At 42.4% G+C, this 21,229-nt stretch overlaps 2 protein-coding genes and 1 long non-coding RNA gene across 8 annotated transcripts; 2 read left to right on the top strand and 1 right to left on the bottom strand.

Moving 5' to 3' along the window:
* The first annotated feature begins 2,150 nt into the window (after window positions 1-2,150).
* On the top strand, window positions 2,151-6,914 carry LOC106564837 (BTB/POZ domain-containing protein 3). 6 transcript variants are annotated; one of them, XM_014131279.2, is made up of 5 exons: window positions 2,151-2,393; window positions 3,729-3,975; window positions 4,174-4,264; window positions 4,516-4,634; window positions 4,974-6,914. In XM_014131279.2, exons 2-5 carry the CDS (start codon window positions 3,827-3,829, stop codon window positions 6,004-6,006), a joined length of 1,392 nt encoding a protein of 463 aa, XP_013986754.1. In that variant the 5' UTR covers window positions 2,151-2,393; window positions 3,729-3,826; the 3' UTR covers window positions 6,007-6,914. The 6 variants fall into 6 exon arrangements, with proteins under 6 accessions (XP_013986754.1, XP_013986753.1, XP_013986750.1 ...); XM_014131278.2 differs by having other exon boundaries at window positions 2,151-2,406; XM_014131275.2 differs by lacking the exon at window positions 2,151-2,393 and adding an exon at window positions 2,439-3,366 and having other exon boundaries at window positions 3,702-3,975.
* Window positions 6,915-18,394, bottom strand: LOC106564836 (ESF1 homolog). The gene is made up of 14 exons (XM_014131273.2): window positions 18,292-18,394; window positions 16,550-17,007; window positions 12,492-12,829; window positions 12,259-12,372; window positions 12,035-12,144; window positions 11,718-11,870; window positions 11,191-11,305; window positions 9,424-9,586; window positions 9,036-9,203; window positions 8,690-8,817; window positions 8,515-8,605; window positions 8,309-8,394; window positions 7,985-8,137; window positions 6,915-7,692 (listed from the first exon to the last, which is right to left on the bottom strand). The coding sequence occupies exons 2-14, from the start codon at window positions 16,980-16,982 to the stop codon at window positions 7,351-7,353; spliced, it is 2,394 nt and encodes a 797-aa protein (XP_013986748.2). The 5' UTR covers window positions 16,983-17,007; window positions 18,292-18,394; the 3' UTR covers window positions 6,915-7,350.
* A 177-nt stretch (window positions 18,395-18,571) lies between these two features.
* LOC106564839 (uncharacterized) lies at window positions 18,572-20,867 on the top strand. Its single transcript, XR_001319555.2, has 7 exons — window positions 18,572-19,078; window positions 19,180-19,220; window positions 19,359-19,422; window positions 19,871-19,918; window positions 20,141-20,228; window positions 20,379-20,439; window positions 20,614-20,867. It is a non-coding gene; the product is annotated as an uncharacterized lncRNA (long non-coding RNA).
* Window positions 20,868-21,229: the final 362 nt, after the last annotated feature.

The following is a 21,229-nucleotide window of genomic DNA, read 5'->3' as shown; positions in this document are numbered from 1 at the left end:
AAGCCAGAACAAGATGAGCTAAAATATAATGAAGGAACACTAGATAAACCCTCCGAAACTTTTTAATCAAGTTGTCCGTCAAAATTGCACTGATAAACGATGGAGAATTGGAGCGTCCTCGTCCTTCTGCAGCTTGCCTGCCAGTGCATGCTTGCCCCAACAAAGCACCCAAGCTAACTGTCTAGAGTTGGCTAGCTTGATAGCTAGCTACTTCCAGACACAAATGAGAGAACACCTCACTCTGACCATTTTACTCACCGTAGCAAAGCTGGTTGGGCTGTTTTCATGTTATCTACAGTAGAGCGTTTTTTTGCCTATGTTTACTGACACGGTCATATTCAGCAGGTGTTGCGCGTTTGTAAATTCATCAGTTGTTCAGTGCTACGTCGGAGTACATAGTCAGGGTGAATTTACGAATGCAAGATATATGCTAATTGTATCACAGTATAATAGTTCATGCTAGCTAACCAAATGACACCTGCATCTCTCGCTGTGTATAGCCACCGAAAAATGATATGAGTGGAAAAAGTCACACTCACCCACTCCTCCAATGGCATGACATGACATCCTCCTAGCAGCTAGCTAGCAACTCTAGCTAACGTTAGGCTCTGTGTTTTTAGCTTGCTACATAAATAGATACTCTAGCCTATTAGCCACGTTGACTGACTTGTGATCATTGCCCTTGCTAGTTTGATTGTATTGACCTTTCCAGCTTTAGTTACATTCATTCATTTGACTCCAGAATATTGAGTCATTGAAACTGAAACAGTGCATCCCGAATGGAGGCAGCAAACAATGTACCGGCAGCAAGCAATGAACCAGGCCAGCTGTGATTTACAACCTTAGAAATATTTTTTGGAATACCAAGAAATGTACTGGTGAATTATATTAATAATGCATTGAACTGCATCCATCTATTCAGCCAACAATGCCTTAGTGTATACCATGGAACATGGAGTCAAATAGAACCTATTTTTAAAACCTCTTATAAAGTTGGTTTTGTAGCATAAACTGGAAATTTGATATTTTTGACTGATATTATCATTGTCTGTTTGTTTCTGCAAAGTAGTTAAAATGCTATACGTTCCACTTTAAACTTTAGGTCAGGTTACTGTGTGCTAAACGTGAAATGTTTTTTTGCAATGGGAAGTAATAGTTGTACATTTCGATTGTGAAATGCTTAATGGTTGTGTTTTTGTAAACTTATGATTGGAACCTACTGGCTTATTATGTCCGTGTTTATGGACTGCTTATCCTTTAACATCATGCTGTTTGTGACTGCTGTCTTTCCATCAGTGCTATGCGGTGGTGTAGTGGTGACTAGAGAAGTGGGTATACTCGAATTTGCCAAAACGTTCCCAAACGGCCCGCCCAGCGAAGGAAAAGCACCATGCGTGAAAAATACTATGTTTTCCTGTTGTTTTTGTTGTTTTCCAAAACATTTGAAAGATTTTCACTCTCAAAAATCACACATTCTTTTTATAGATTTTTTTTTATGGTCTAAATCTACAACGATGCTTAAACCACATCAATGTGATTTGATGGGCCTGTCAGGGCCTGGCTTCCCAGTGGGTGGGCCTCTGTCCACCCAGGCCTATCCATGTCTACGCCCCTGATGCAAACAGTGGATGATGACAATTGCGCATCACAAATAGCCTACTAACCAACACTAAGGCCTAAACTTTTTCAATACCTTGTTTGCATACCCTTAGTTAGCATTTACTGGTAGAGATCATACATTGAAACGTCTTTCTTACCCTACCGGCTACCGATGTTAAAACCAGTTGAGAGCTGCACACTCTTGCTGCCTGCAGATTATATCCCGTTGAAACTAGGCTGTGCGAGTTGAGTTTGAGTTTATTTTTTATTTTTACAGGGACAGTGCACATTAATCAAGGTTTCAGTAAAAGTGCCGGTTTTAGCCACCTGGCAAATTTTTAACCGCAGTCCCTGGGCAGGTTATTAAAAACAATTACAATAACAATACAGACAATCAATCAGTAGTGAGCACACGCAGAGCAACATAGGACAAGCAAGATGTAGTATGCAAACAAAGGAACATAGCACAAAAAGCAACACGACAAAATCCATAAAAGCAACGAAGTGTTTCCACACCTCACAAACTACAGACAACCTTGAAAGCGGCAATACACAACTAGGGATTATATTCACAAGTCTGATTGGCCTTTAGCGAAGTGTTCATGTTTTTTTGTTAAAGTGTGATAGCTGGTGCAGTTGTGTGTGTCCTCTCATGGCAGATCTTGTGGATCTTCTGCCATATGTTTGAGTTTTCTGTTTAACAAAAGTACTGAGTAGAGGGGGAGCCAGGCCATTTAGGATCTTGGATACAAGACATGCGTCGGTGTATTGCACAAGATTTTCCAGCTCAGGAGGTGCGGTGAGAATGTGAATATATTTCACGTACTTTGCGATTGTGTAGGATATTTTGTGCATCATTTCTCTATTGTACTACATAATTGATAAATCGTATACCTCCACTACACTACTTTGATACGCATCAATAGGGATTAAGAAATTAATATAAGCAATGACCACTGACAAAAAAAATTGTATACATACGTTGCGTATACCCTCCACTACACCGCTGGCCCTGTGTTTTACAAAAAGTGCACTCTCCTACATGAGTGCGCTTGTATTACGGTTGCAGTCCTTCCAGAATCTCGAACCTGCCACACAATGAATGCCTATAGGTTCGTCACTGCGCAATCATGCCTATAATATATATATATATAATATAACGGCTCTTAATAACATAATCATGTTTCAAGAAAGGAGTGTATATATTTGGCCTGACGAAGGGATTTTATGCGCTGACTGAATGGAAACCGGTAATTATTCGTTTTTTTACTCCGCTTGTCTCGGGAAGAAATGATGGTCTCGGACAGTGAGAACTCGAGTCAAGACCGAGTACAAATGTCAATGACACGGAGACAGTCAATATGTGGTCTCGAGACTGAGTACTAACGTGATAACACTGGGCAGAGGCAGTAGAAACACTCACAAACACTGTGTTACATTTATTTTGAAATAACTTCAATACCTACACAAATATATATCAGTGACAATATGCTTGAATGTTTTTCTTCTTTATCAATGTCACAAAAATGAACAAGAGCTTTGAAAGGATTCCTGTTCAGCATTCTACAAAAACAAAAAAATGGAGTACAGCCCTCCTTAACTCGTAGTGGTATGAACTTGTATTACACCTAAACAATAGTGCCTGGCAGATGTGTATTGTGTACATTCGAGTTGTGTAGCAAGCCACTTGCATGTGGAAACGTTTCATACAATCGTCGGACGCCCACTTTACGATTGGTGATAGCTACTTGACGTCAAATGCGGCAGGTAAGAGGATAGCTACCGTTCTCGGTTTTGCCAAATTCAAAAAAACAAGGGTTCATTAGCCATTTCCTGTATCACATCTGGCCGGTCTTGACCGCAGTCTAGCAGTTCGCTAGCGTTAGCAAACTGGCTACAGGTAGATATCTAACGTTAGCTAATACGTCTAAAATGTAAGCGTTGATTTAAACAACGTTCTAGAATCTAGCTAGGTAACGTTAGATGTTTATCGTGTGTATTTTTGCATGTATTGTTTGACTACATTGCGAACTATTTTATGTTAGCTAACATTAGCCAGCTACAGTAGCTAGCTAACGTTAGAACTTTGTTTTTGTTGCTAGCATTCTTTTTGTCCTTTCCCGTGTCAGCCACGACCGTCAAATAAAGGCAATTTAAAGGATTGCCCCAACAATCGCAGCCTCACGCCTGCCATGAGATCACCCTAACAAGAAATAGTGGGGTGAAGATGGCTGCAGAGCTCTTTCCCACCAAGAAGCTGGCCCCAGCATCCTCAACCAAAACAGCTGTGCAGCAATACCAGCAGCAGAACCTGAATAACAACAACACCATTCACAGCTGCAACTGGCAAGGGCTCTATCCTACCATCCGAGAGAGGTAGGTGACCCCAGTAACCAGTAGTTAAACTGGGATTCTACTTCCTTTTGAGGGGAGACGATGTGTACATTTTAATAGATTTAAAATGGCCAAAGAAAACACATTTCTTGGGTCTGCCAGCTCTTACATGCATATACTGAATTCTGAATGTGATGCCATGGACACTGTTTATTAATCATATGACTCATGCTTTCACAGGAATTCAGTCATGTTCAACAATGAGTTGATGGCAGATGTTCACTTTGTCGTTGGCCCCCCAGGAGGGACTCAGCGAGTACCTGGGCACAAGGTAATCAATCCCCTTTAAACCTGTACAGACAGATGAGTCTACTAAATGACAAAAATGTTAAAATGCAATTATATGATGTCTCTATACCAGCCTCTTTATGCCAAATCATTTAGCAAATATCTACATTTATATATGTGTAAATGTATATTCTCTCCACCTTCTATCCCTCATACATCCTCCCACCATAACTTGCTCCCTCTGCTTCTCTTCCTTTTCTCATGTGACTCCCTATCTTCCATGCTGTCCCTCAGTATGTGCTGGCTGTGGGGAGTAATGTGTTCCACGCCATGTTTTATGGTGAACTGGCAGAGGACAAGGAAGAGATCCGTATCCCTGATGTGGAGCCTCCCTCGTTCCTAGCCATGCTGAAGTACGTGCCCGGCGCCCCCTGACATCTCATTAGATGCAGTCCCAGTGTTCATTGTACATTTCAGAATGAGGGCGACCTTAGTTCATTTGAAATGTAGGCTGATTGATGGTATTTGCAAGTAAGCTATAAAGGAAAAATGTCTCTGACTGAATGATGGGACATCAAGTTTTTTTCCCAGATAAGTTTTACTTGGCCGTATTCATGTTAGAATGTGTCCCTTTGAATATTCAGCTGACAATGCAATGGCATGTGAAATTATAAAATTAGCCTTCCCATAAATGAGAAGTTGAAGTGAACTTGTCGAGCTCTAATCTGACTCTCCCCACTCTGGTCTGCCAGGTACATCTACTGTGACGAGATCGACCTGTGTGCTGATACTGTCCTGGCTACGCTTTATGCCGCCAAGAAGTACATCGTGCCCCACCTGGCTCGGGCATGCGTCAACTTCCTCGAGACGAGCCTGAGCGCCAAGAATGCTTGCGTTCTGCTCTCCCAGAGCTGCCTGTTTGAGGAGCCCGACCTGACGCAGCGCTGCTGGGAGGTGATCGACGCCCAAGCCGAGCTGGCGCTGCGCTCCGAGGGCTTCACCGACATCGACTCGGTGACCCTGGAGAGTATCCTGCGCCGCGAGACGCTCAATGCCAAGGAGATGGTGGTGTTCGAGGCGGCATTGAGCTGGGCTGAGGCCGAATGCCAGCGCCAGGGCCTGACGCCCACCATTGAGAACAAACGGCTGGCGCTGGGCAAGGCCATCTACCTGATCCGCATTCCCACCATGACGCTGGATGACTTCGCCAACAGTGCGGCACAGTCGGGCGTGCTGACGCTCAACGAGACCAACGACATCTTCCTGTGGTACACGGCCGCCAAGAAGCCTGACCTGCTGTTTGCCAGCAAGCTGCGCAAGGGCCTGGCACCGCAGCGCTGCCACCGCTTCCAGTCGTGCGCCTACCGGAGTAACCAGTGGCGCTACCGGGGCCGCTGCGACAGCATCCAGTTCGCCGTGGACAAGCGAGTGTTCATCGCCGGCTTCGGCCTGTACGGCTCCAGCTGCGGCTCAGCAGAGTACAGCGCCAAGATTGAACTCAAGAGGCAGGGCGTGCCGCTGGGCCAGAGCCTCATCAAGTACTTTTCGGATGGCTCCAGCAGCACATTCCCAGTGTGGTTTGAATACCCTGTGCAGATCGAGCCCGACACATTCTACACGGCTAGCGTCGTGCTGGACGGCAATGAGCTCAGCTACTTTGGCCAGGAGGGGATGACTGAGGTGCAGTGTGGCAAGGTCACCTTCCAGTTCCAGTGCTCTTCGGACAGCACCAATGGGACGGGTGTGCAGGGGGGGCAAATTCCTGAGCTCATCTTTTACGCTTGAGGTGTCGAACGTGAGGGAAACGTAACCCTCCCATCTTTACTGCCACAGTAAATGCACCCCCCCGGCTGTTCAGAAAGCATCAGCTCTTAACTATGGCTTTAAAAGTATACCTGGTTTGAAAAAAACAAACATATCCAATTTATTGTGGTGGTTATTTAGTTCAATATTTAATTGCCTTATGAGTATGTCGGACCTAGTGTGACTGTATTTTGACTAAACTGGGTTGCAGTGACCAAATATTTTCTTAGAAATGAAGGATAGGCATTTGTTAAGGGTTGGTCCTAACACTTAACATGGTTCACACATTTTTGTTCTGTTTATGAAGCACAGTTCTCATTTAACAAGATTAGTATGTTGCAGGTATCTTTTTTTTGTTTTTCCTTCAAACATTCCTAAGGAAAACACTACAACTTGAAAACAAAATATTTCAACCTGTGCAAGAAACTCGACATTGATATAGAGGATACTTAATGTATAATCAAATATTTTTGTACTTTAACTTGGTAAATAGTTTAAACATTTGATGGTGCAATTTCTAAGATTTTATATTGTTACCTCTCAATCCAAGTATCCCCTTGGGTTTTCTGTGAGATTAATATAACTGAGAATAGACCTCAAAATGGCAATGTAAACCTGTGCTGAGGTTTAAGATACTTGAGTATGTTGCCCTCTCAGTATATAGCTAACTTTTTTTTGCACTACTATTGGTCCTCTTTTCAAACAGGACAGCCTTTTTGTATCTTGCTTACACTAATTTAGGGCATTTTTTATTTTATGAATCAGTATGAAATGTTGAAGAATGAGATTCCAATGAGAATGTTGCCGTGCTGTGAGTTTGACAGTATCAATGGACCTATGAATGTGTACTGTTGTTGCATATAGAAAATACAATTAACCAGTTCTGAAAATTGTGTGAAGTGTCTTTTTATATAAAATAAGTATTTTAAAAAGGGCTCAGACTGGGGCTATAGAGCAGGTTTGTATAATGTAAATCAAGAGTAAAAAAATAATATTCAGAGATTTATCAAACCACCATGTACTGTTGGCAGTCCCTCAGAACATGGTTTATACAAGTGTCTCAATGTTAATAAGCATATTTTCCCATTCAAATACACAAAATATTCTAACTTTATCTTCAACTTCATATTCCTGATTAGACCTCTTTTGTAGAGTGATAGTTCACAATAAAAGTGGGCAAGGCTTTTATCTCAGGCCTCACACACACCAACAGTATCTTCATCACAAAGAGATAGCGTAGCGTAATGCCACTGCACATAGCTACTGGTTAAGAGTCCATAGCTTTTCACCCAGAAACATTGTCCTCAATAGTCCAGTTAAAAAGACCTACATGGTCTTCTGTTTCTTCCGTGCTTGAAACTGCGCTGTTTTGTTCTTAATAGACTTGATGAGCATGGACAGTCCGGGGTCCATTTTCTTGGTGGTTTCAGCCACTGCCTGGCCACTGGCATCTGTTTCCTGTTTCTTTGCTCCCACTTCCTGTGCGGGCGGGGCCTGTGAGCTCTTGAGCGCCTCGTCCTGGTCGCGCTGGCGCTCCTCCCTGCGGCGCTGCTTCTCGACCTGGATGCTCTGGGTGGCCTTGGTCTTCTTGTAGCCCGGGTCGGACGGGTCAAGGTTGTAGAGGTGGGAGGTGAACATGGCCTGGAAACGAGGGTCCTTCACATCCACCTGTCAGAGAGAAGAGATTGGGGGGGTGAGATTTCATTGAAGTCTACAAAAAAGCCTCGACAGTAAAACAAATTGTGCATCTTAAGGCCACAGAAAAATGGTCCTTCCAGGAAATGTAACCTACACTCCCCTATCAATAAGTGTATTCATGAAGCTCCTGATTTGAGACTACGAAATCATTAATTGATGTCAATGAGAAACGATGGTTAAAAAAAAGAAACACTTCAAAATACCGCCTGTTGACTACAAGCTATTTCTTTGCCATGAAAAGAAACCAAAAGGCTGCTCTGACCTGGAAGTCGTCCTCCTCCAGGCTCGTGTTGTCCTTCTTCAGAAGCTTCTTCCTCTTCTTTTTGCTCAGGTTCTGCTCCTCTACGATCTTGTCGTAGTTGAAGTGTTTGTGCTTGTCGTCGTCCTCGTCGTCCATGAGCAGGGCCATCTCAGCCTGTGGGTTTATGAAGAAATAAAATGGGTTACTCTTGATTAGCTTACTCAAACCGTGTCAAGACATCTGCTCACAAAATGTAATGTGCAACGTTCTGAATACCAATAACAGTATTAAGTCCATTGCATTAGTGTATACGAGTGCTTTCAACTCCACGTCACTGACACCTACCTTTTGTTTCTCCAACTCCTCCTCCTCTTCAGGTGTCCTCTCCTCCACCTTTTTGTTTTTCTTGCTCTTTGCTTTCTTTTTCAGATCTGGGAGATTAGGAAGAAAACAAGTCATGGTCAAATCATCCATTAAAGCATATTGTGATTCGTTTTACTGGTGCACTCGAGTAAATGTGGCAACTGATTATGATTCACGGTGCGACTCACCCGTAGAACCAAGCTCTTCAGCAAAGAACGGGTCATCAAAGTCAACGTCTGCAGGAAGCTCATCGCCACTGAGGTCCGAATCATCCGATTCCTGAAGGAAAGAAAAAAAGTCTGTCACCCTCCAATACAATGTGTGTGAGATAGTTAACAACCTTCTTTAATCTAGTGATCTCACCTGCTTTCCTTTGGTCTTCTTCTGCTTTTTCTTGTCCTTCTTCTTCTCAATGAACTCTTCCCAGGGTGTCAGCTTGTCCTTTCCTTCTAGCTTCTCCTTCACCAACTGTTCAGTTGTCTCCTTCAGTCCTGAGGTGAGGAAGATGGGAGTGTAATTATGAGGCTGCTTAGTGGTTGGTTGTGCCAACTAAATGCAATTTGTACTGACGAGTCAAAGTCACACTATTTCGACATATGGGAAAAGTCACACTGTCTGACAACAAAAAGTTGCACTGACACAATGAAAAGTTGCACTACCGACAATGGAAATGTCTGTCTGCCACGGGATTTTTTGTTGTTGTCCCTACCTGGCACCCATGTGATCTCCATCTCCATGCCCTTGTCCTCCTTCTTCTTGTCTTTCTCCTGGATGCTCTTCAGCAGCTCTCTGTATTTCTCTATCTGCTTGCCGCTGCTCTGCTTCCCTTTCTTGACCTTCTTCTCCACCTCCTTGCTGGCCTCTTCTGGCTGTTTAACTAGGTGACCAAAGGGGAAATAAAAGTCAACGCAACAAACATATGCAATAACATCTCTCCTTTAAAATTACAGTAATAGTGATTTGTCCCTGTTGGCAATAATCTACCAGCACAAAGAATAATAACCTTAAAGTGAGGTTTTGTCCTTCGAGTATACAGGTTTGAAAGGTATTTTATAAAAGCTAATCAAAATCACTTCCAAGTTCTGTTTTCTTCTTACCCTCTGGAAGCTCCTCTTCCTTCTCCATCTCCACTCCATCCTCATCATCGCTGGAGGAGGCCAGGTAGGCGTTGAAATCCATCTGCAGCAGCTCGTCCTTGTTGAACTTCCTGTTCATGGCAGTGACACGCTCATGGTCTGTCTCGTCCCAGGTCAACTCCACCTGGGGTGGAAAACGCACATTAAGTCATAAATGTAAACAACCTGAAATATAACTACAGAGTCCTTTCTCAACTAAAGATGATAGTACTAGAGGGAAATGTACGAGATGCAAATATTCAGCAAAAAATGTCAATCTGAACAATTCAGATTTATTCTGAACAAAAACATTTTAAAAAACGCAACATGTGAAGTGTCCCATGTTTCATGAGCTGAAATGAAAGATTTCCCAAAATCTTTCCATACGCACAAAAAACTTCATTCACAAAAATTTTGGGCACAAATTTGTTTATATCCTTGTTAGTGAGCATTTCTACTTTGCCAAGATAATCCATCCACCTGACAGGTGTGTCATATCAAGAAGCTGAATAAACAGCATGATCATTACACAGGTGCACCTTGTGCTGAGGCCAATAAAAGGCCACAAAATAATTTATCAGACAAGTTTGGTCTCAAGTTGAGGAAGCGTGCAATTGGGTGGCCTTGGTCTTCTCGTAGAGCTGTTGCCAGATAATTGACATGCGGCTTCTTCACCTGCAGGACAGTCTAAGACCAGCAACTCGGACAGCTGATGAAACTATGGGTTTGCACAAACAAATAATTTCTGCACAAACTGTCAGAAACTGTCTCAGGTAAGCTCATCTGCGTGCTCATCATCCTCACCAGGGTCTTGACCTAACTGCAGTTCAGCATCGTAATTGACTTCAGTAGGCAAATGCTCACCTTCGATGGCCACTGGCACGCTGGAGAAGTGTGTTCGCGGATTAATCCTGGTTTCAACTGTACCGGGCAGATGGCGTCGTGTGGGCGAGCGGTTTACTGATGTCAACGTTGTGAACAGAGTGCCCCATGGTGGCGGTGGGGTTATGGTATGGGCAGGCATAAGCTACGGACAATGAACACAATTGCATTTTATAGATGGTAATTTGAATACACAGAGATACTGTGACAAGATCCTGAGGCCCATTGTCGTGCCATTCATCCGCCGCCATGACCTCATGTTTCAGCATGATAATGCACGGCCCCATGTCGCAAGGATCTGTACACAATTCCTGGAAGCTGAAAATCTCCCAGTTCTTCCATGGCCTGCATACTCACCAGACATGTCACCTATTGAGCATGTTTGGAATGCTCTGGATCGACGTGTACAACAATGTGGTCCACTTCCAACCAATATCCAGTAACTTCGCACAGCCATTGAAAAGGAGTGGGACAACATTCCACAGGCCACAATCAACAGCCTGATCAACTCCATGCGAAGTAGATGTGTCACGCACCATGAGGCAAATGACGGTCAAACCAGATACTGACTGGTTTTCTGATCCACACCACTACTTTTATTTTTTAAGGTATCTGTTACCAACAGATGCATATCTGTATTCCCAGTCATGTGAAATCCATAGATGAGGGCCAAATGTATTTATTTAAATTGACTGATTTCCTTATATGAAGTGCAACTCCGTAAAATCTTTGAAATTGTTGCATGTTGCGTTTATATTTTTGTTCAGTGTACTGCAGGACCATCGCTCCACAGGTGGTAAGCCTGGAGACCATGGAGGAAATATTCTTCTTTGACCATAAGAGATTATTAGACGGAGTGTGTCTAACCTTTGACGTGGCTGCTGCTGTGGAGGTGAAGAGCTTGGGGGTGTAGGCAGACAGGTCCACGTCTGTGGCTAAGTCCTTTGGCTCCTCATCAAACGTCACATCATCAGGGATAAACCTGTTCCCACGGAAGAGAGGGGGGACCACCACAACAGTTAGCATGGGAGTATAGTGACATCCTAATGTTTAGAATGAACCAGCAGCACAGATAATGGTATCATGCTAATAAGTAGTTAGCATGTCCAAGTGCAATACCTTGATGTACGATGATATACTGGTAATATATTAAGCAAGGATGAGATTCATCACTATGTGTGCCATTATGTTATTTTATGTATTGATAAGATGTTGTGTACCAAAGTACTGTCTCCTAGAGATGAACGAACGCATCTCCTTCCTTCTTTTGAGGACAGCTTCATTACCATGCTTTACGTTATCAAGTTATACAGTACATTCTATTACACTTTCATTGAACATATTTTCCTCCAGTGTACACTTCAGTATAAATGAGTGTCTGTCTATTCCCTCACCGCAGGTCCAGGATGGAGCAACTGCTCTCGTACTCAAAGCCGTCACACTCCTGGTAGATTTTAGCAGCTGTGTCAAGCGAGTCGCACTCCACCACCGCATAGTAGTACTTCAGCCGCTTGAATTGGTAGTCCCGCATCTTCTCTCTGTAAATCCTGCAATACACAAACACATAAATTAATATTAATTCACTTTTCATAGAAACTATTTCACTGCCTATCTTTGATCTGTTAGGACCACAACATTGTATCTCTGGTTCATTTCTGGTTGAACAATATAGGGAGGATAGAGATGTGTGAATGGGGTAGCTAGATCATACATCTCCTCCTCTGTGTCTTTGTCCGGATCCTCCGGCAGGGCCATCAGCTCCAGGGGACCCTGGGTCTGTTCCTGCTGAACCCGCTCCTTCCCAAACTCTGAGGGGTAGATCTAAACAAACACACAGTGTTAACCATACACAACATTTGTGACTTGGTCTGGTGAAGCAGTGTCACATCCATCATATTTGAGTGACAGCCAGCAGGCAAATTAATGTAGCCTTACCTTCACAGAGAGCACAACCCCTCCTTTAGGCTTGAAGGAGTTAAACAGAGCCAGCAGGTCCTTGGCTTTCATCCGGTCCCAATCCATGTTACACACGGCCAGCCTTTGTGTTACCTGTTGTAGTAAAAAACAACAATATTGGAACATGCAATTTCTTATGTCATTTTAGACGACGAAAGGAAATGAGAAGAGGAAGTCACTCTGGACAATTGAGACACAGTCCTAGACCTCACCTCCTCACTCCGTGGCGCGTCCTTGCACAGCTCGCCCCAGTCGTGCTGGATCTCCTCCTCCTCATGTTTCAAGATGGCCTCCACGTCATCATCGTCGTCCTCGTCCGAGCTGGTCTCCACATTGCCTTTCCCCCTGGCCAGATCAGGCTCGCTGATGTCACTGTCCTCATCTGACTCTGAACCGGACTCGTCCTCGGAGCCGCTCTCCACGTCACTCTCCACATCTGCTTCATCCTCGTCTTCCTCATCCTCACTGCCGTCTGAGATGCTGGCCGCCTGGTCCACATCGTCCTCGTCCCCCTCAACGTGAGGCACCTTGTCATCTTCCTCTTCGTCACCTGTAAAAACAGCATGTATTGATTGCAGCAACAAACTTCAAGACAATGAGCATACACACACACACACACACACACACACACATATACATATATACACACATACACGCTTATTTTTTTATATATATATATATAAAGTTGAAGTCGGAAGTTTACATACACCTTAGCCAAATACATTTAAACTCAGTTTCACAATTCCTGACATTTAATCCTAGTAAAAATTACCTGTCTTAGGCAACTTAGGATCACCACTTTATTTTAAGAATGTGAAATGTCAGAATAATAGTAGAGAGAATGATTTATTTCAGCTTTTATTTCTTTCATCACATTCCCAGTGGGTCAGAAGTTTACATACTGTACGCTCAATTAGTATTTGGTAGCATTGCCTTTAAATTGTTTAATTTGGGTCAAATGTGTTGGGTAGCCTTCCACAAGCCTCCCACAATAATTTGGGTGAATTTTGGCCCATTCCTCCTGACAGAGCTGGTGTAACTGAGTCAGGTTTGTAGGCCTCCTTGCTCGCACACGCTTTTTCAGTTCTGCCCACAAATTTTCTATGGGATTGAGGTCAGGGCTTTGTGATGGCCACTCCAATACCTTGACTTTGTTGTCCTTAAGCCATTTTGCCACAACTTTGGAAGTATGCTTGGGGTCATTGTCCATTTGGAAGACCTATTTGCGACCAAGCTTTAACTTCCTGACTGATGTCTTGAGATGTTGCTTCAATATATCCACGTAATTTTCCTCTCTCATGATGCCATCTATTTTGTAAAGTGCACCAGTCCCTTATACAGCAAAGCACCCCCACAACATGATGCTGCCACCCCCGTGCTTCACGGTTGGGATGGTGATCTTCGGCTTGCAGGCCTCCCCCTTTTTTCTCCAAACATAACAATGGTCATTATGGCCAAACAGTCCTATTGTTGTTTCATCAGACCAGAGGACATTTCTCCAAAAAGTACGATCTTTGTCCCCATTTGCAGTTGCAAACCGTAGTCTGGATTTTTTTATGGCGGTTTTGGAGCAGTGGCTTCTTCCTTGCTGAGCGGCCTTTCAGGTTATGTCAATATAGGGCTCGTTTTACTGTGGATATAGATACTTTTGTACCCGTTTCCTCCAGCATCTTAACAAGGTCCTTTGCTGTTGTTCTGGGATTAATTTGCACTTTCCGCACCAAAGTACTGTCTCCTAGAGATGAACGAACGCATCTCCTTCCTGAGCAGTATGACGGATGGGTGGTCCCATGATGTTTATACTTGCGTACTATTGTTTGTACAGATGAACGTGGTACTTTCAGGCGCTTGGAAATTGCTCCCAAGGATGTACTAGACTTGTGGAGGTCTCCATTTTTTTTCCTGAGGTCTTGGTTGATTTATTTTTATTTTCCCATGATGTCAAGCAAAGAGGCACGGAGTTTGAAGGTACACCTCCAATTGACTCAAATTATGTCAATTAGCCTATCAGAAGCTTCTAAAGCCATGACATCATTTTCTGGAATTGTCCAAGCTGTTTAAAGGCACAGTCAACTTAGTGTATGTAAACTTCTGACCCATTATGGGATATTATGTGTAGATTGATGAGGATTTTAAAATTTTGATTTAATCCATTTTAGAATAAGGCTGCAACGTAACAAAATGTGGAAAAAAGGAAGGGGTGTGAATACTTTCCGACTGCACTAGCAGCTTTGCTAGGACTGAGCAAGCAGGTCAAAGTAAAACCGTCATCATCTCTAGAGCTATATATTTATGTCTTCAATCCAACTCATTGCCCAATGTTTCATCAGTTTTTTGTACTGACTATGATGCACACTCACAGGACTTTACATACTCACACTCCAACACACACTTCATTTACTCACATACATTCATAATTACCATAATTTCCGGACTATTAAGCGCACCTGAATATAAGCCGCACCCACTGAATTTAAAAAAAGTATTATTTTGAACATAAATAAGCCACACATGTCTATAAGCCGCAGTGCCTACCGGTACATTGAAACAAATTAACTTTACACAGGCTTTAACGAAACACGGCTTGTAACAAAAATAAATAGGCTTTAACGAAACACGGCTTGTAACAAAAATAAAAATGTGCAGTAAACAGGAGCCCACCAAGAAAGTCATTGGTCACCATCTTCCTTCTCCTGTGCACTGAAAACATCTCCTTCGGTGTCGGAGTTGAATAGCCTCAGAATTGCTTCATCCGATATTGGATCGTTTTCAATGTCGCTCTCGTCACTTTCATCCGGAGGCAAATCCCCCGCTGAGCACTCTTCAACATGCAGCAGTCCAGCCTTTCGAAACCCGTTGATGATAGTGGATTTTTTGACAATGCTCCACGCTGTCAGGACCCACTGGCAGACTTGTCCATAAGTTGCTCTTTGCATGCGGCCCGTTTTAGTGAAGGATTTCTTCCCACTTGTCATCCAAGCCTCCCGCTGAACACGGAGCGCCACCTTAAATGCACGATTTACACTGATGTCGAGTGGCTGCAAATACTTTGTTGTACCCCGAGGAATCAGGGTGACAAAATGACTACCGTAATCAGAATGATGGGAAGTTTGAGAGCGCTCGATTTAATCTAAACAGTAAACAAAAAAGTTGTTTGACCTTAACCCGTTCGGCAATTTCATTGGTCTAATGAAAGCTTCATGCCGCCCAAAAACTGAGCACGTCACAGAATGTGTTTTTTAAATTTATTTTTATTTGAAAGCGGGAAAAATCCATATATTAGCCGCGTCATTGTTTAAGCCGCGAGGCTCAAAGCGTGGGAAAAAAGTTGTGGTTTATAGTCCGGAAATTCCGGTACTCTACACATACACCAAATACACTGCTGCTACTCTGTTTATCATATATCCTGATGCCTAGTCACCTTATACCTATACATAGACCCTTTTCCAGTACACGACACATTGACTCTTGGCGGCAGTTGGAAAGCCATCGGCATCTGCACCCATTCAACTTAGCTTAGATTTACATTTTTATTACTTCTTAACAAAATAACCTTTTGGAGGTTCTCATACACTTGCAATGTTTTGATTGTTGCTTGAACAGTCACTAAGATTATATTTGATCATGATCTTTGCAAAATAACTAATTTGGGATGCAGCAGTTAGCTACAATACTAACGCTCATTGATATAGCCTGTAGCAACAGCTAGCCAAGTGAATTTTAAGTATAATGCAGTTGATTTGCGATGATGACACAAACATTATATTAGCAGGACGTTCATACGAGCCTTAAAATCCAATAACAATCCAAAAGTAGTGTGAAATGCATGCTTAAATAAGCAACATGTAAATATTTTTTTTTTTGCTGATGTTCTATAAAAACTCCCCCTTGTTCTGCCACCAACTTGTGAGAATCGCCCTCGTACGGCAATTTCTGTAAACACAGAAAGGGCTCTATATCTACCCCTGCACATTGTAAATATATTATTGGCACTGACCTTGGAACTGACCCTGTATATAGCTTACTTACTTACTCGTAGTCTTATTTCTATTTCTCGTGTGTTTTTGTTCTACTTTACTTTATAGTACTACTGATATTGATTACTGCATTGTTGGGAAAGAGCTTTCAAAATCAGGCATTTCACTGTACTTGTGCACGTGACAAAACTTGAAACATTTGTTTTTAACGTATTTGCTTTAGCAGGGGCCCTGAGGTGTAATGCATGTTATGGGTCATAAGGTCATACAATAAGGTCCCCTCTACTACTTACCTTCCTCACACAGTCTGACTCCTCTGATAGGCTGGTCTCCTTTAGGTCCACTCTTTATGAACTGTGAAGCTTTTCCTTTCTTCAGAGGCTTTTTAGGCTCATCCACTCCCTTATCCTCTCCCTCCACAGAGCCCAACTTTGCTTTTGTCTTCTTTTTCTTCTTCGCCTCCTCTTTATCCTTTCCATCCTCCTTTTCCTCCTCAGAGTCAGAAAGATTGTAGAAACGTTTCAGGTCCTCGGATGAGGTGTGGTTGACAGGTCGGCCGCGTTTGTCGACCGTGTACTTGAGCTTGAAGCGATCATCGTGGAACATGGACTGGAAGCGCTTGTCAATCTTGATTTTGTGCTCTTTCTCTGGCATTTCCCAGAAGCGTGGGTCCTTTTTCACTTTTTGGAAGCGGTCATCGCCGCTTTGGCCCTTTTTGGAAGCCATGATGGCTAAGTCGTCGAAGCAGTATCTATAAAGAGGACAGACAGTTTGTCAATGGAAGTTATTACATCAAATTATATATTTGTCACATGCGCCGAATACAACAGGTGTAGACCTTACAATGAAATGCTTACTTACAAGACCTTAACCAACAATGTAGTTCTAAGAAAATACCTAAAAAAGAATAAGAAATAAAAAACTAAGAAATAAGAATAACAAATAATTAAAGAGCAGCAGTAAATAACAATAGCTGGGCTATATACAGGGGGTCCCGGTACAGAGTCAATGTGTGGGGGCACAGGTGTCGAGGTAGTTGAGGTAATATGTACATGTAGGTAGAGTTATTAAAGTGACTATGCATAGATAATAACAGAGAGTAGCAGCAGCATAGAAGGGGGGAGGGGGGGCAATGCAAATAGTCTGGGTAGCCATTTGATTAGCTGTTGAGGAGTGCGGTAGCAGAGAGAACAGTACACTAGGGTGGCTGGAGTCTGACAATTTTTAGGGCCTTCCTCTGACACTACCTGGTATAGAGGTCTTGGATGGCAGGAAGCTTGGCCCCAGTGATGTACTGGGCCGTACGCACTACCCTCTGTAGAGGCCGAGCAGTTGCCATAATGATTCATGCTATGTAATTTATGATGGCAAAGAAAACCACATTTTGACATTAATTTCATAGCACCCTCTTGAATTGCCTCATTTTCTCTACATTGTACAGCAGCAAGTGAACACCCTACATTATAGCATCTGTTCCAGAGGCCATCTCAACTTTAAGTAGTCCATTTTCTTCTTCATGGTTGTCTGATCCCTTCTAATGACCAGGTTGGACATGACTCAGACCGGATCATCAGGAGGGATCAGCCAATGAAGTTGGAAGTCCCACCCAGTTGACTACATTAAAATGGTGGAAGCCCTCAATGGCGCTTCCCATGCTAAAAAAATGACCTTTTGGCCACTAGAGGCCTCTATCATTCTCTATGGGCACCCGAGCTAGGTAGTTAGCTAGCTAGGTAAGCTCAGAATGACATAAGCTAATTCCCACTCTCTATTAGTCCTAGTAGATACACTGCACCACAATGCAATACCCTGGGTGCATACTATTCTAACGAGTGAGTGTTTTATTGCATAGCTTACAAGCAAGCTAACACTTTTGATACATAAGTCAGACACACGAGTCAGACATGTAAACAACACTTGAAAAGGGCCATTCCAAGAGCTGCAGTTAGCATAAAGAACACCATTCAAAGTGTAAACTGGGAAATATTTGGCAGCGATAAAGAGTGCAAAAGTATTTTGGTGAATAGAGACTTACCAAAACAACTTCTTCAGTGAAATTGTACCGATATCCACGTGTTCTCCCAGCATGCACCACTTCCGTGACCTTTTTCTTGTCCCACCCCTTTTCGCATACGGCAAGCCAGGAAGTACAAAACCACAGTTCAGTCCATATTCAATACATAATGTATTCAAATTCAATACATACATTAAGCATTATACATGTATCATTAGAGCTTAAACATGAAATCAGCACCATATGCATTAGCCCTTACAACAAGAAGAGGGGGTAAAACTAGTGGACAGACTTAAATCCAGTTCCACATTTTCTATCTAAGGAGGAAAAAATAAGTTCCATATTTTCTATTTGTCCACTGTGGTGAGGTCATTCAATGTGGACGACTGGAATATTAATTTAAAAATTAATTTGTTGTGCAATGGTTTGCTACGTATTACTGTAATTAGCTCGTTAGTCTGTAAACAATTTGTAAAAATGAACAATGCAATAGGTAGTCATTTTCTCAATGGTAGTTGTGTCTGCCAGAGAGTCTTGAAAATAGGCAGCTTCAGATGTCTGGTCCCTCAGTAACATGATGTAGCTCATTCACAAAGAAATGTCATGACAGCTCATTCAAGGTTTCCACCGGTGAAAGAGTTGTCTTCTTCCAAAATTCGGTGTTTTCAATGAACCAAAATTCAGATGCAGTTGTCAGGCAGGGCTGGAGGTACAATGAATGTATTTGACACCACTATGAAGAGGAGACAGAAGAAATAGGCTGCATCACTACAAGACAGTGACAAATATGACTATCTGAAGAGATGAGGTATACTGTAGCTGTATTTGTATGAGATAGTTTGTCCCGTTTTAGCTCTCTTTTATCCAAGAAAATGTATGTGTTCTGGTACTGTTCATATTCATGTGCAGGTTGGAAGCAGAGTTGCAGACGGTGTCTGTGACATTGCAAGGTAAGGCAACAGAAGTTGTGATGCATGGACATAGTCTATGAAAATTGTCACATTCATGGCACTGTTGTTGAAATGCAAGTTTATATCTGTGCTTGTGAGGGTGTGTATTTTGCTGACATTTTGGAGTTATTTTCACAGGACATTTCCTTTGACATTGGACATTGGCTGTGGGAAAAGTCACATTGCTGAGCATTTGTACAAGGTAGCCTTCAATGGTTGCTCATAAAAAGGCGGGCAGCATTTTAAACAATAACAAAGCGTTCCCCGCCCCTGTTTCAGTAAAAAGTTGAGGGATGAGGCTGGAGAAATGTAACCACTCTCAAATTCATAGACAGAGCTATGGCTGCAATATATCCATGATATCAAAATTATAGTTTTAACTATGTTTTGAGGCTATATTGTGTTTGTTTACATTTACTTTGTTGACAAACATTGGAGTAAAATAAGCTTATAAATGTTTTGGGTTCTGATGAGGTACAACCGTTGAACTAAGCTTATGAGGCATTTATTAGCTGTATTTTTCACGAATCAATGGGTACATAATAATTTATAAGTCCAAAAATGGATGTAGCAACTGCAAATTGCCCCTTTTAGGGAAAATGTTAACTCACTATGTATGGCTGAATATTGAATTGTGCTTTTCTTTTAAGGAAGTAGTTGAGCAGCTCTTCTTAATTGACATCTCAGAAAAGTACTTGGTGAGTTAAATCTTCTCCTTGTATCCTTTTAAATTACTAATAGGAATTCTAATATGTAATTCTGTTAGAACATCCATAGCCTAGGTGGAATGATTGTGTTTATGAGCAGAGACCACTAATTATAGATCATTAGATTGATAGAATGGTCTGTAAAATCAGAGGCATGTTATGGAGGGACTTCTGTTTTTTTCTGGATGATCTAACGCTCTTCTCGGTCCTCAGAGAAACACAAGAGAAAGTGTCCCCCTACACGGCCGTCACAGACCTGGGCAACCTGCTGGGCCAGGCAGGCTTCAGTATGCTGACAGCGGTGAGGCCTTGGGTTTCCTCGCCATAGATATACAATATAGGCTAATATGAGTGTTCTATTTTATTCTGTGGTCCTAGCTGTGATATTAGCGCAAAATTATAATGTTTGTGTTTGCGGCAAGCGATAACATTGCATTTTATTTTTCTGTAGGACGTTGATGAAATTCAAGTGCACTATCCTGGGATACTTGAGATCATGAGTGACCTGCAAGGTAGGTCTACTGTATACCACAGTTGTACTGTTGTAGATCTGTGCTTTTTGTTCATACTGAGTTTTTATAGTTTAATTGTTTCTATTCATCATCTCATAGGTAATTGTCTCACTAAACTGTAAATTATGTTTAGTGCCTGAATGCTGAGTTTTCACCGTTGTTTCAACTCTCCAGGGAGAGCAACTGCGCTTGGAACAAGAAGTCCATGTTGCACAGAGACACCATTTTAGCTGCAGCTGCAATCTACCAAGGTGAGCTACATAGTGGAGAAAGACATACTTGAAATGAAACCGTCTTATACTAATATTATCATCCATACAGTGCATTCGGAAAGTATTCAGACCCCTTGACTTTTTCCACATTTTGTTATGTTACAGCCATATTCTAAAATTGATTAAATTGTTTTTTTCCCCCTCATCAATCTACACACAATACCCCATAATGACAAAGCAAAAACAGCTTTTTAGAAATTTTTGCACATTTATTACAATAAGAAAAGGAAATATCACATTTACATAAGTATTCAGACCCTTTACTCAGTACTTTGGCAGCGATTACAGACTTGAGTCTTCTTGAGTATGACGCTACAAGCTTGGCACACCTGTATTTGGGGGGTTTCTCCCATTCTTTTCTGCAGATCCTCTCAAGCTCTGTAAGGTTGGATGGGGAGTGTCACTGCACAGCTATTTCAGGTCTCCAGAGATGTTTGATCAGAATCAAGTCTGGGCTCTGGCTGGGCCACTCAAGGACATTCAGAGACTTGTCCCAAAGCCACTCCTGCTTTGCCTTG

This window comes from Salmo salar, chromosome ssa12, assembly GCF_905237065.1.
Source record: "Salmo salar chromosome ssa12, Ssal_v3.1, whole genome shotgun sequence".
NCBI classification, from domain to species: Eukaryota; Metazoa; Chordata; class Actinopteri; order Salmoniformes; family Salmonidae; genus Salmo; species Salmo salar.
Note: the sequence above shows the minus strand (reverse complement) of the source record. Positions and strands in the feature narration are given on the sequence as shown.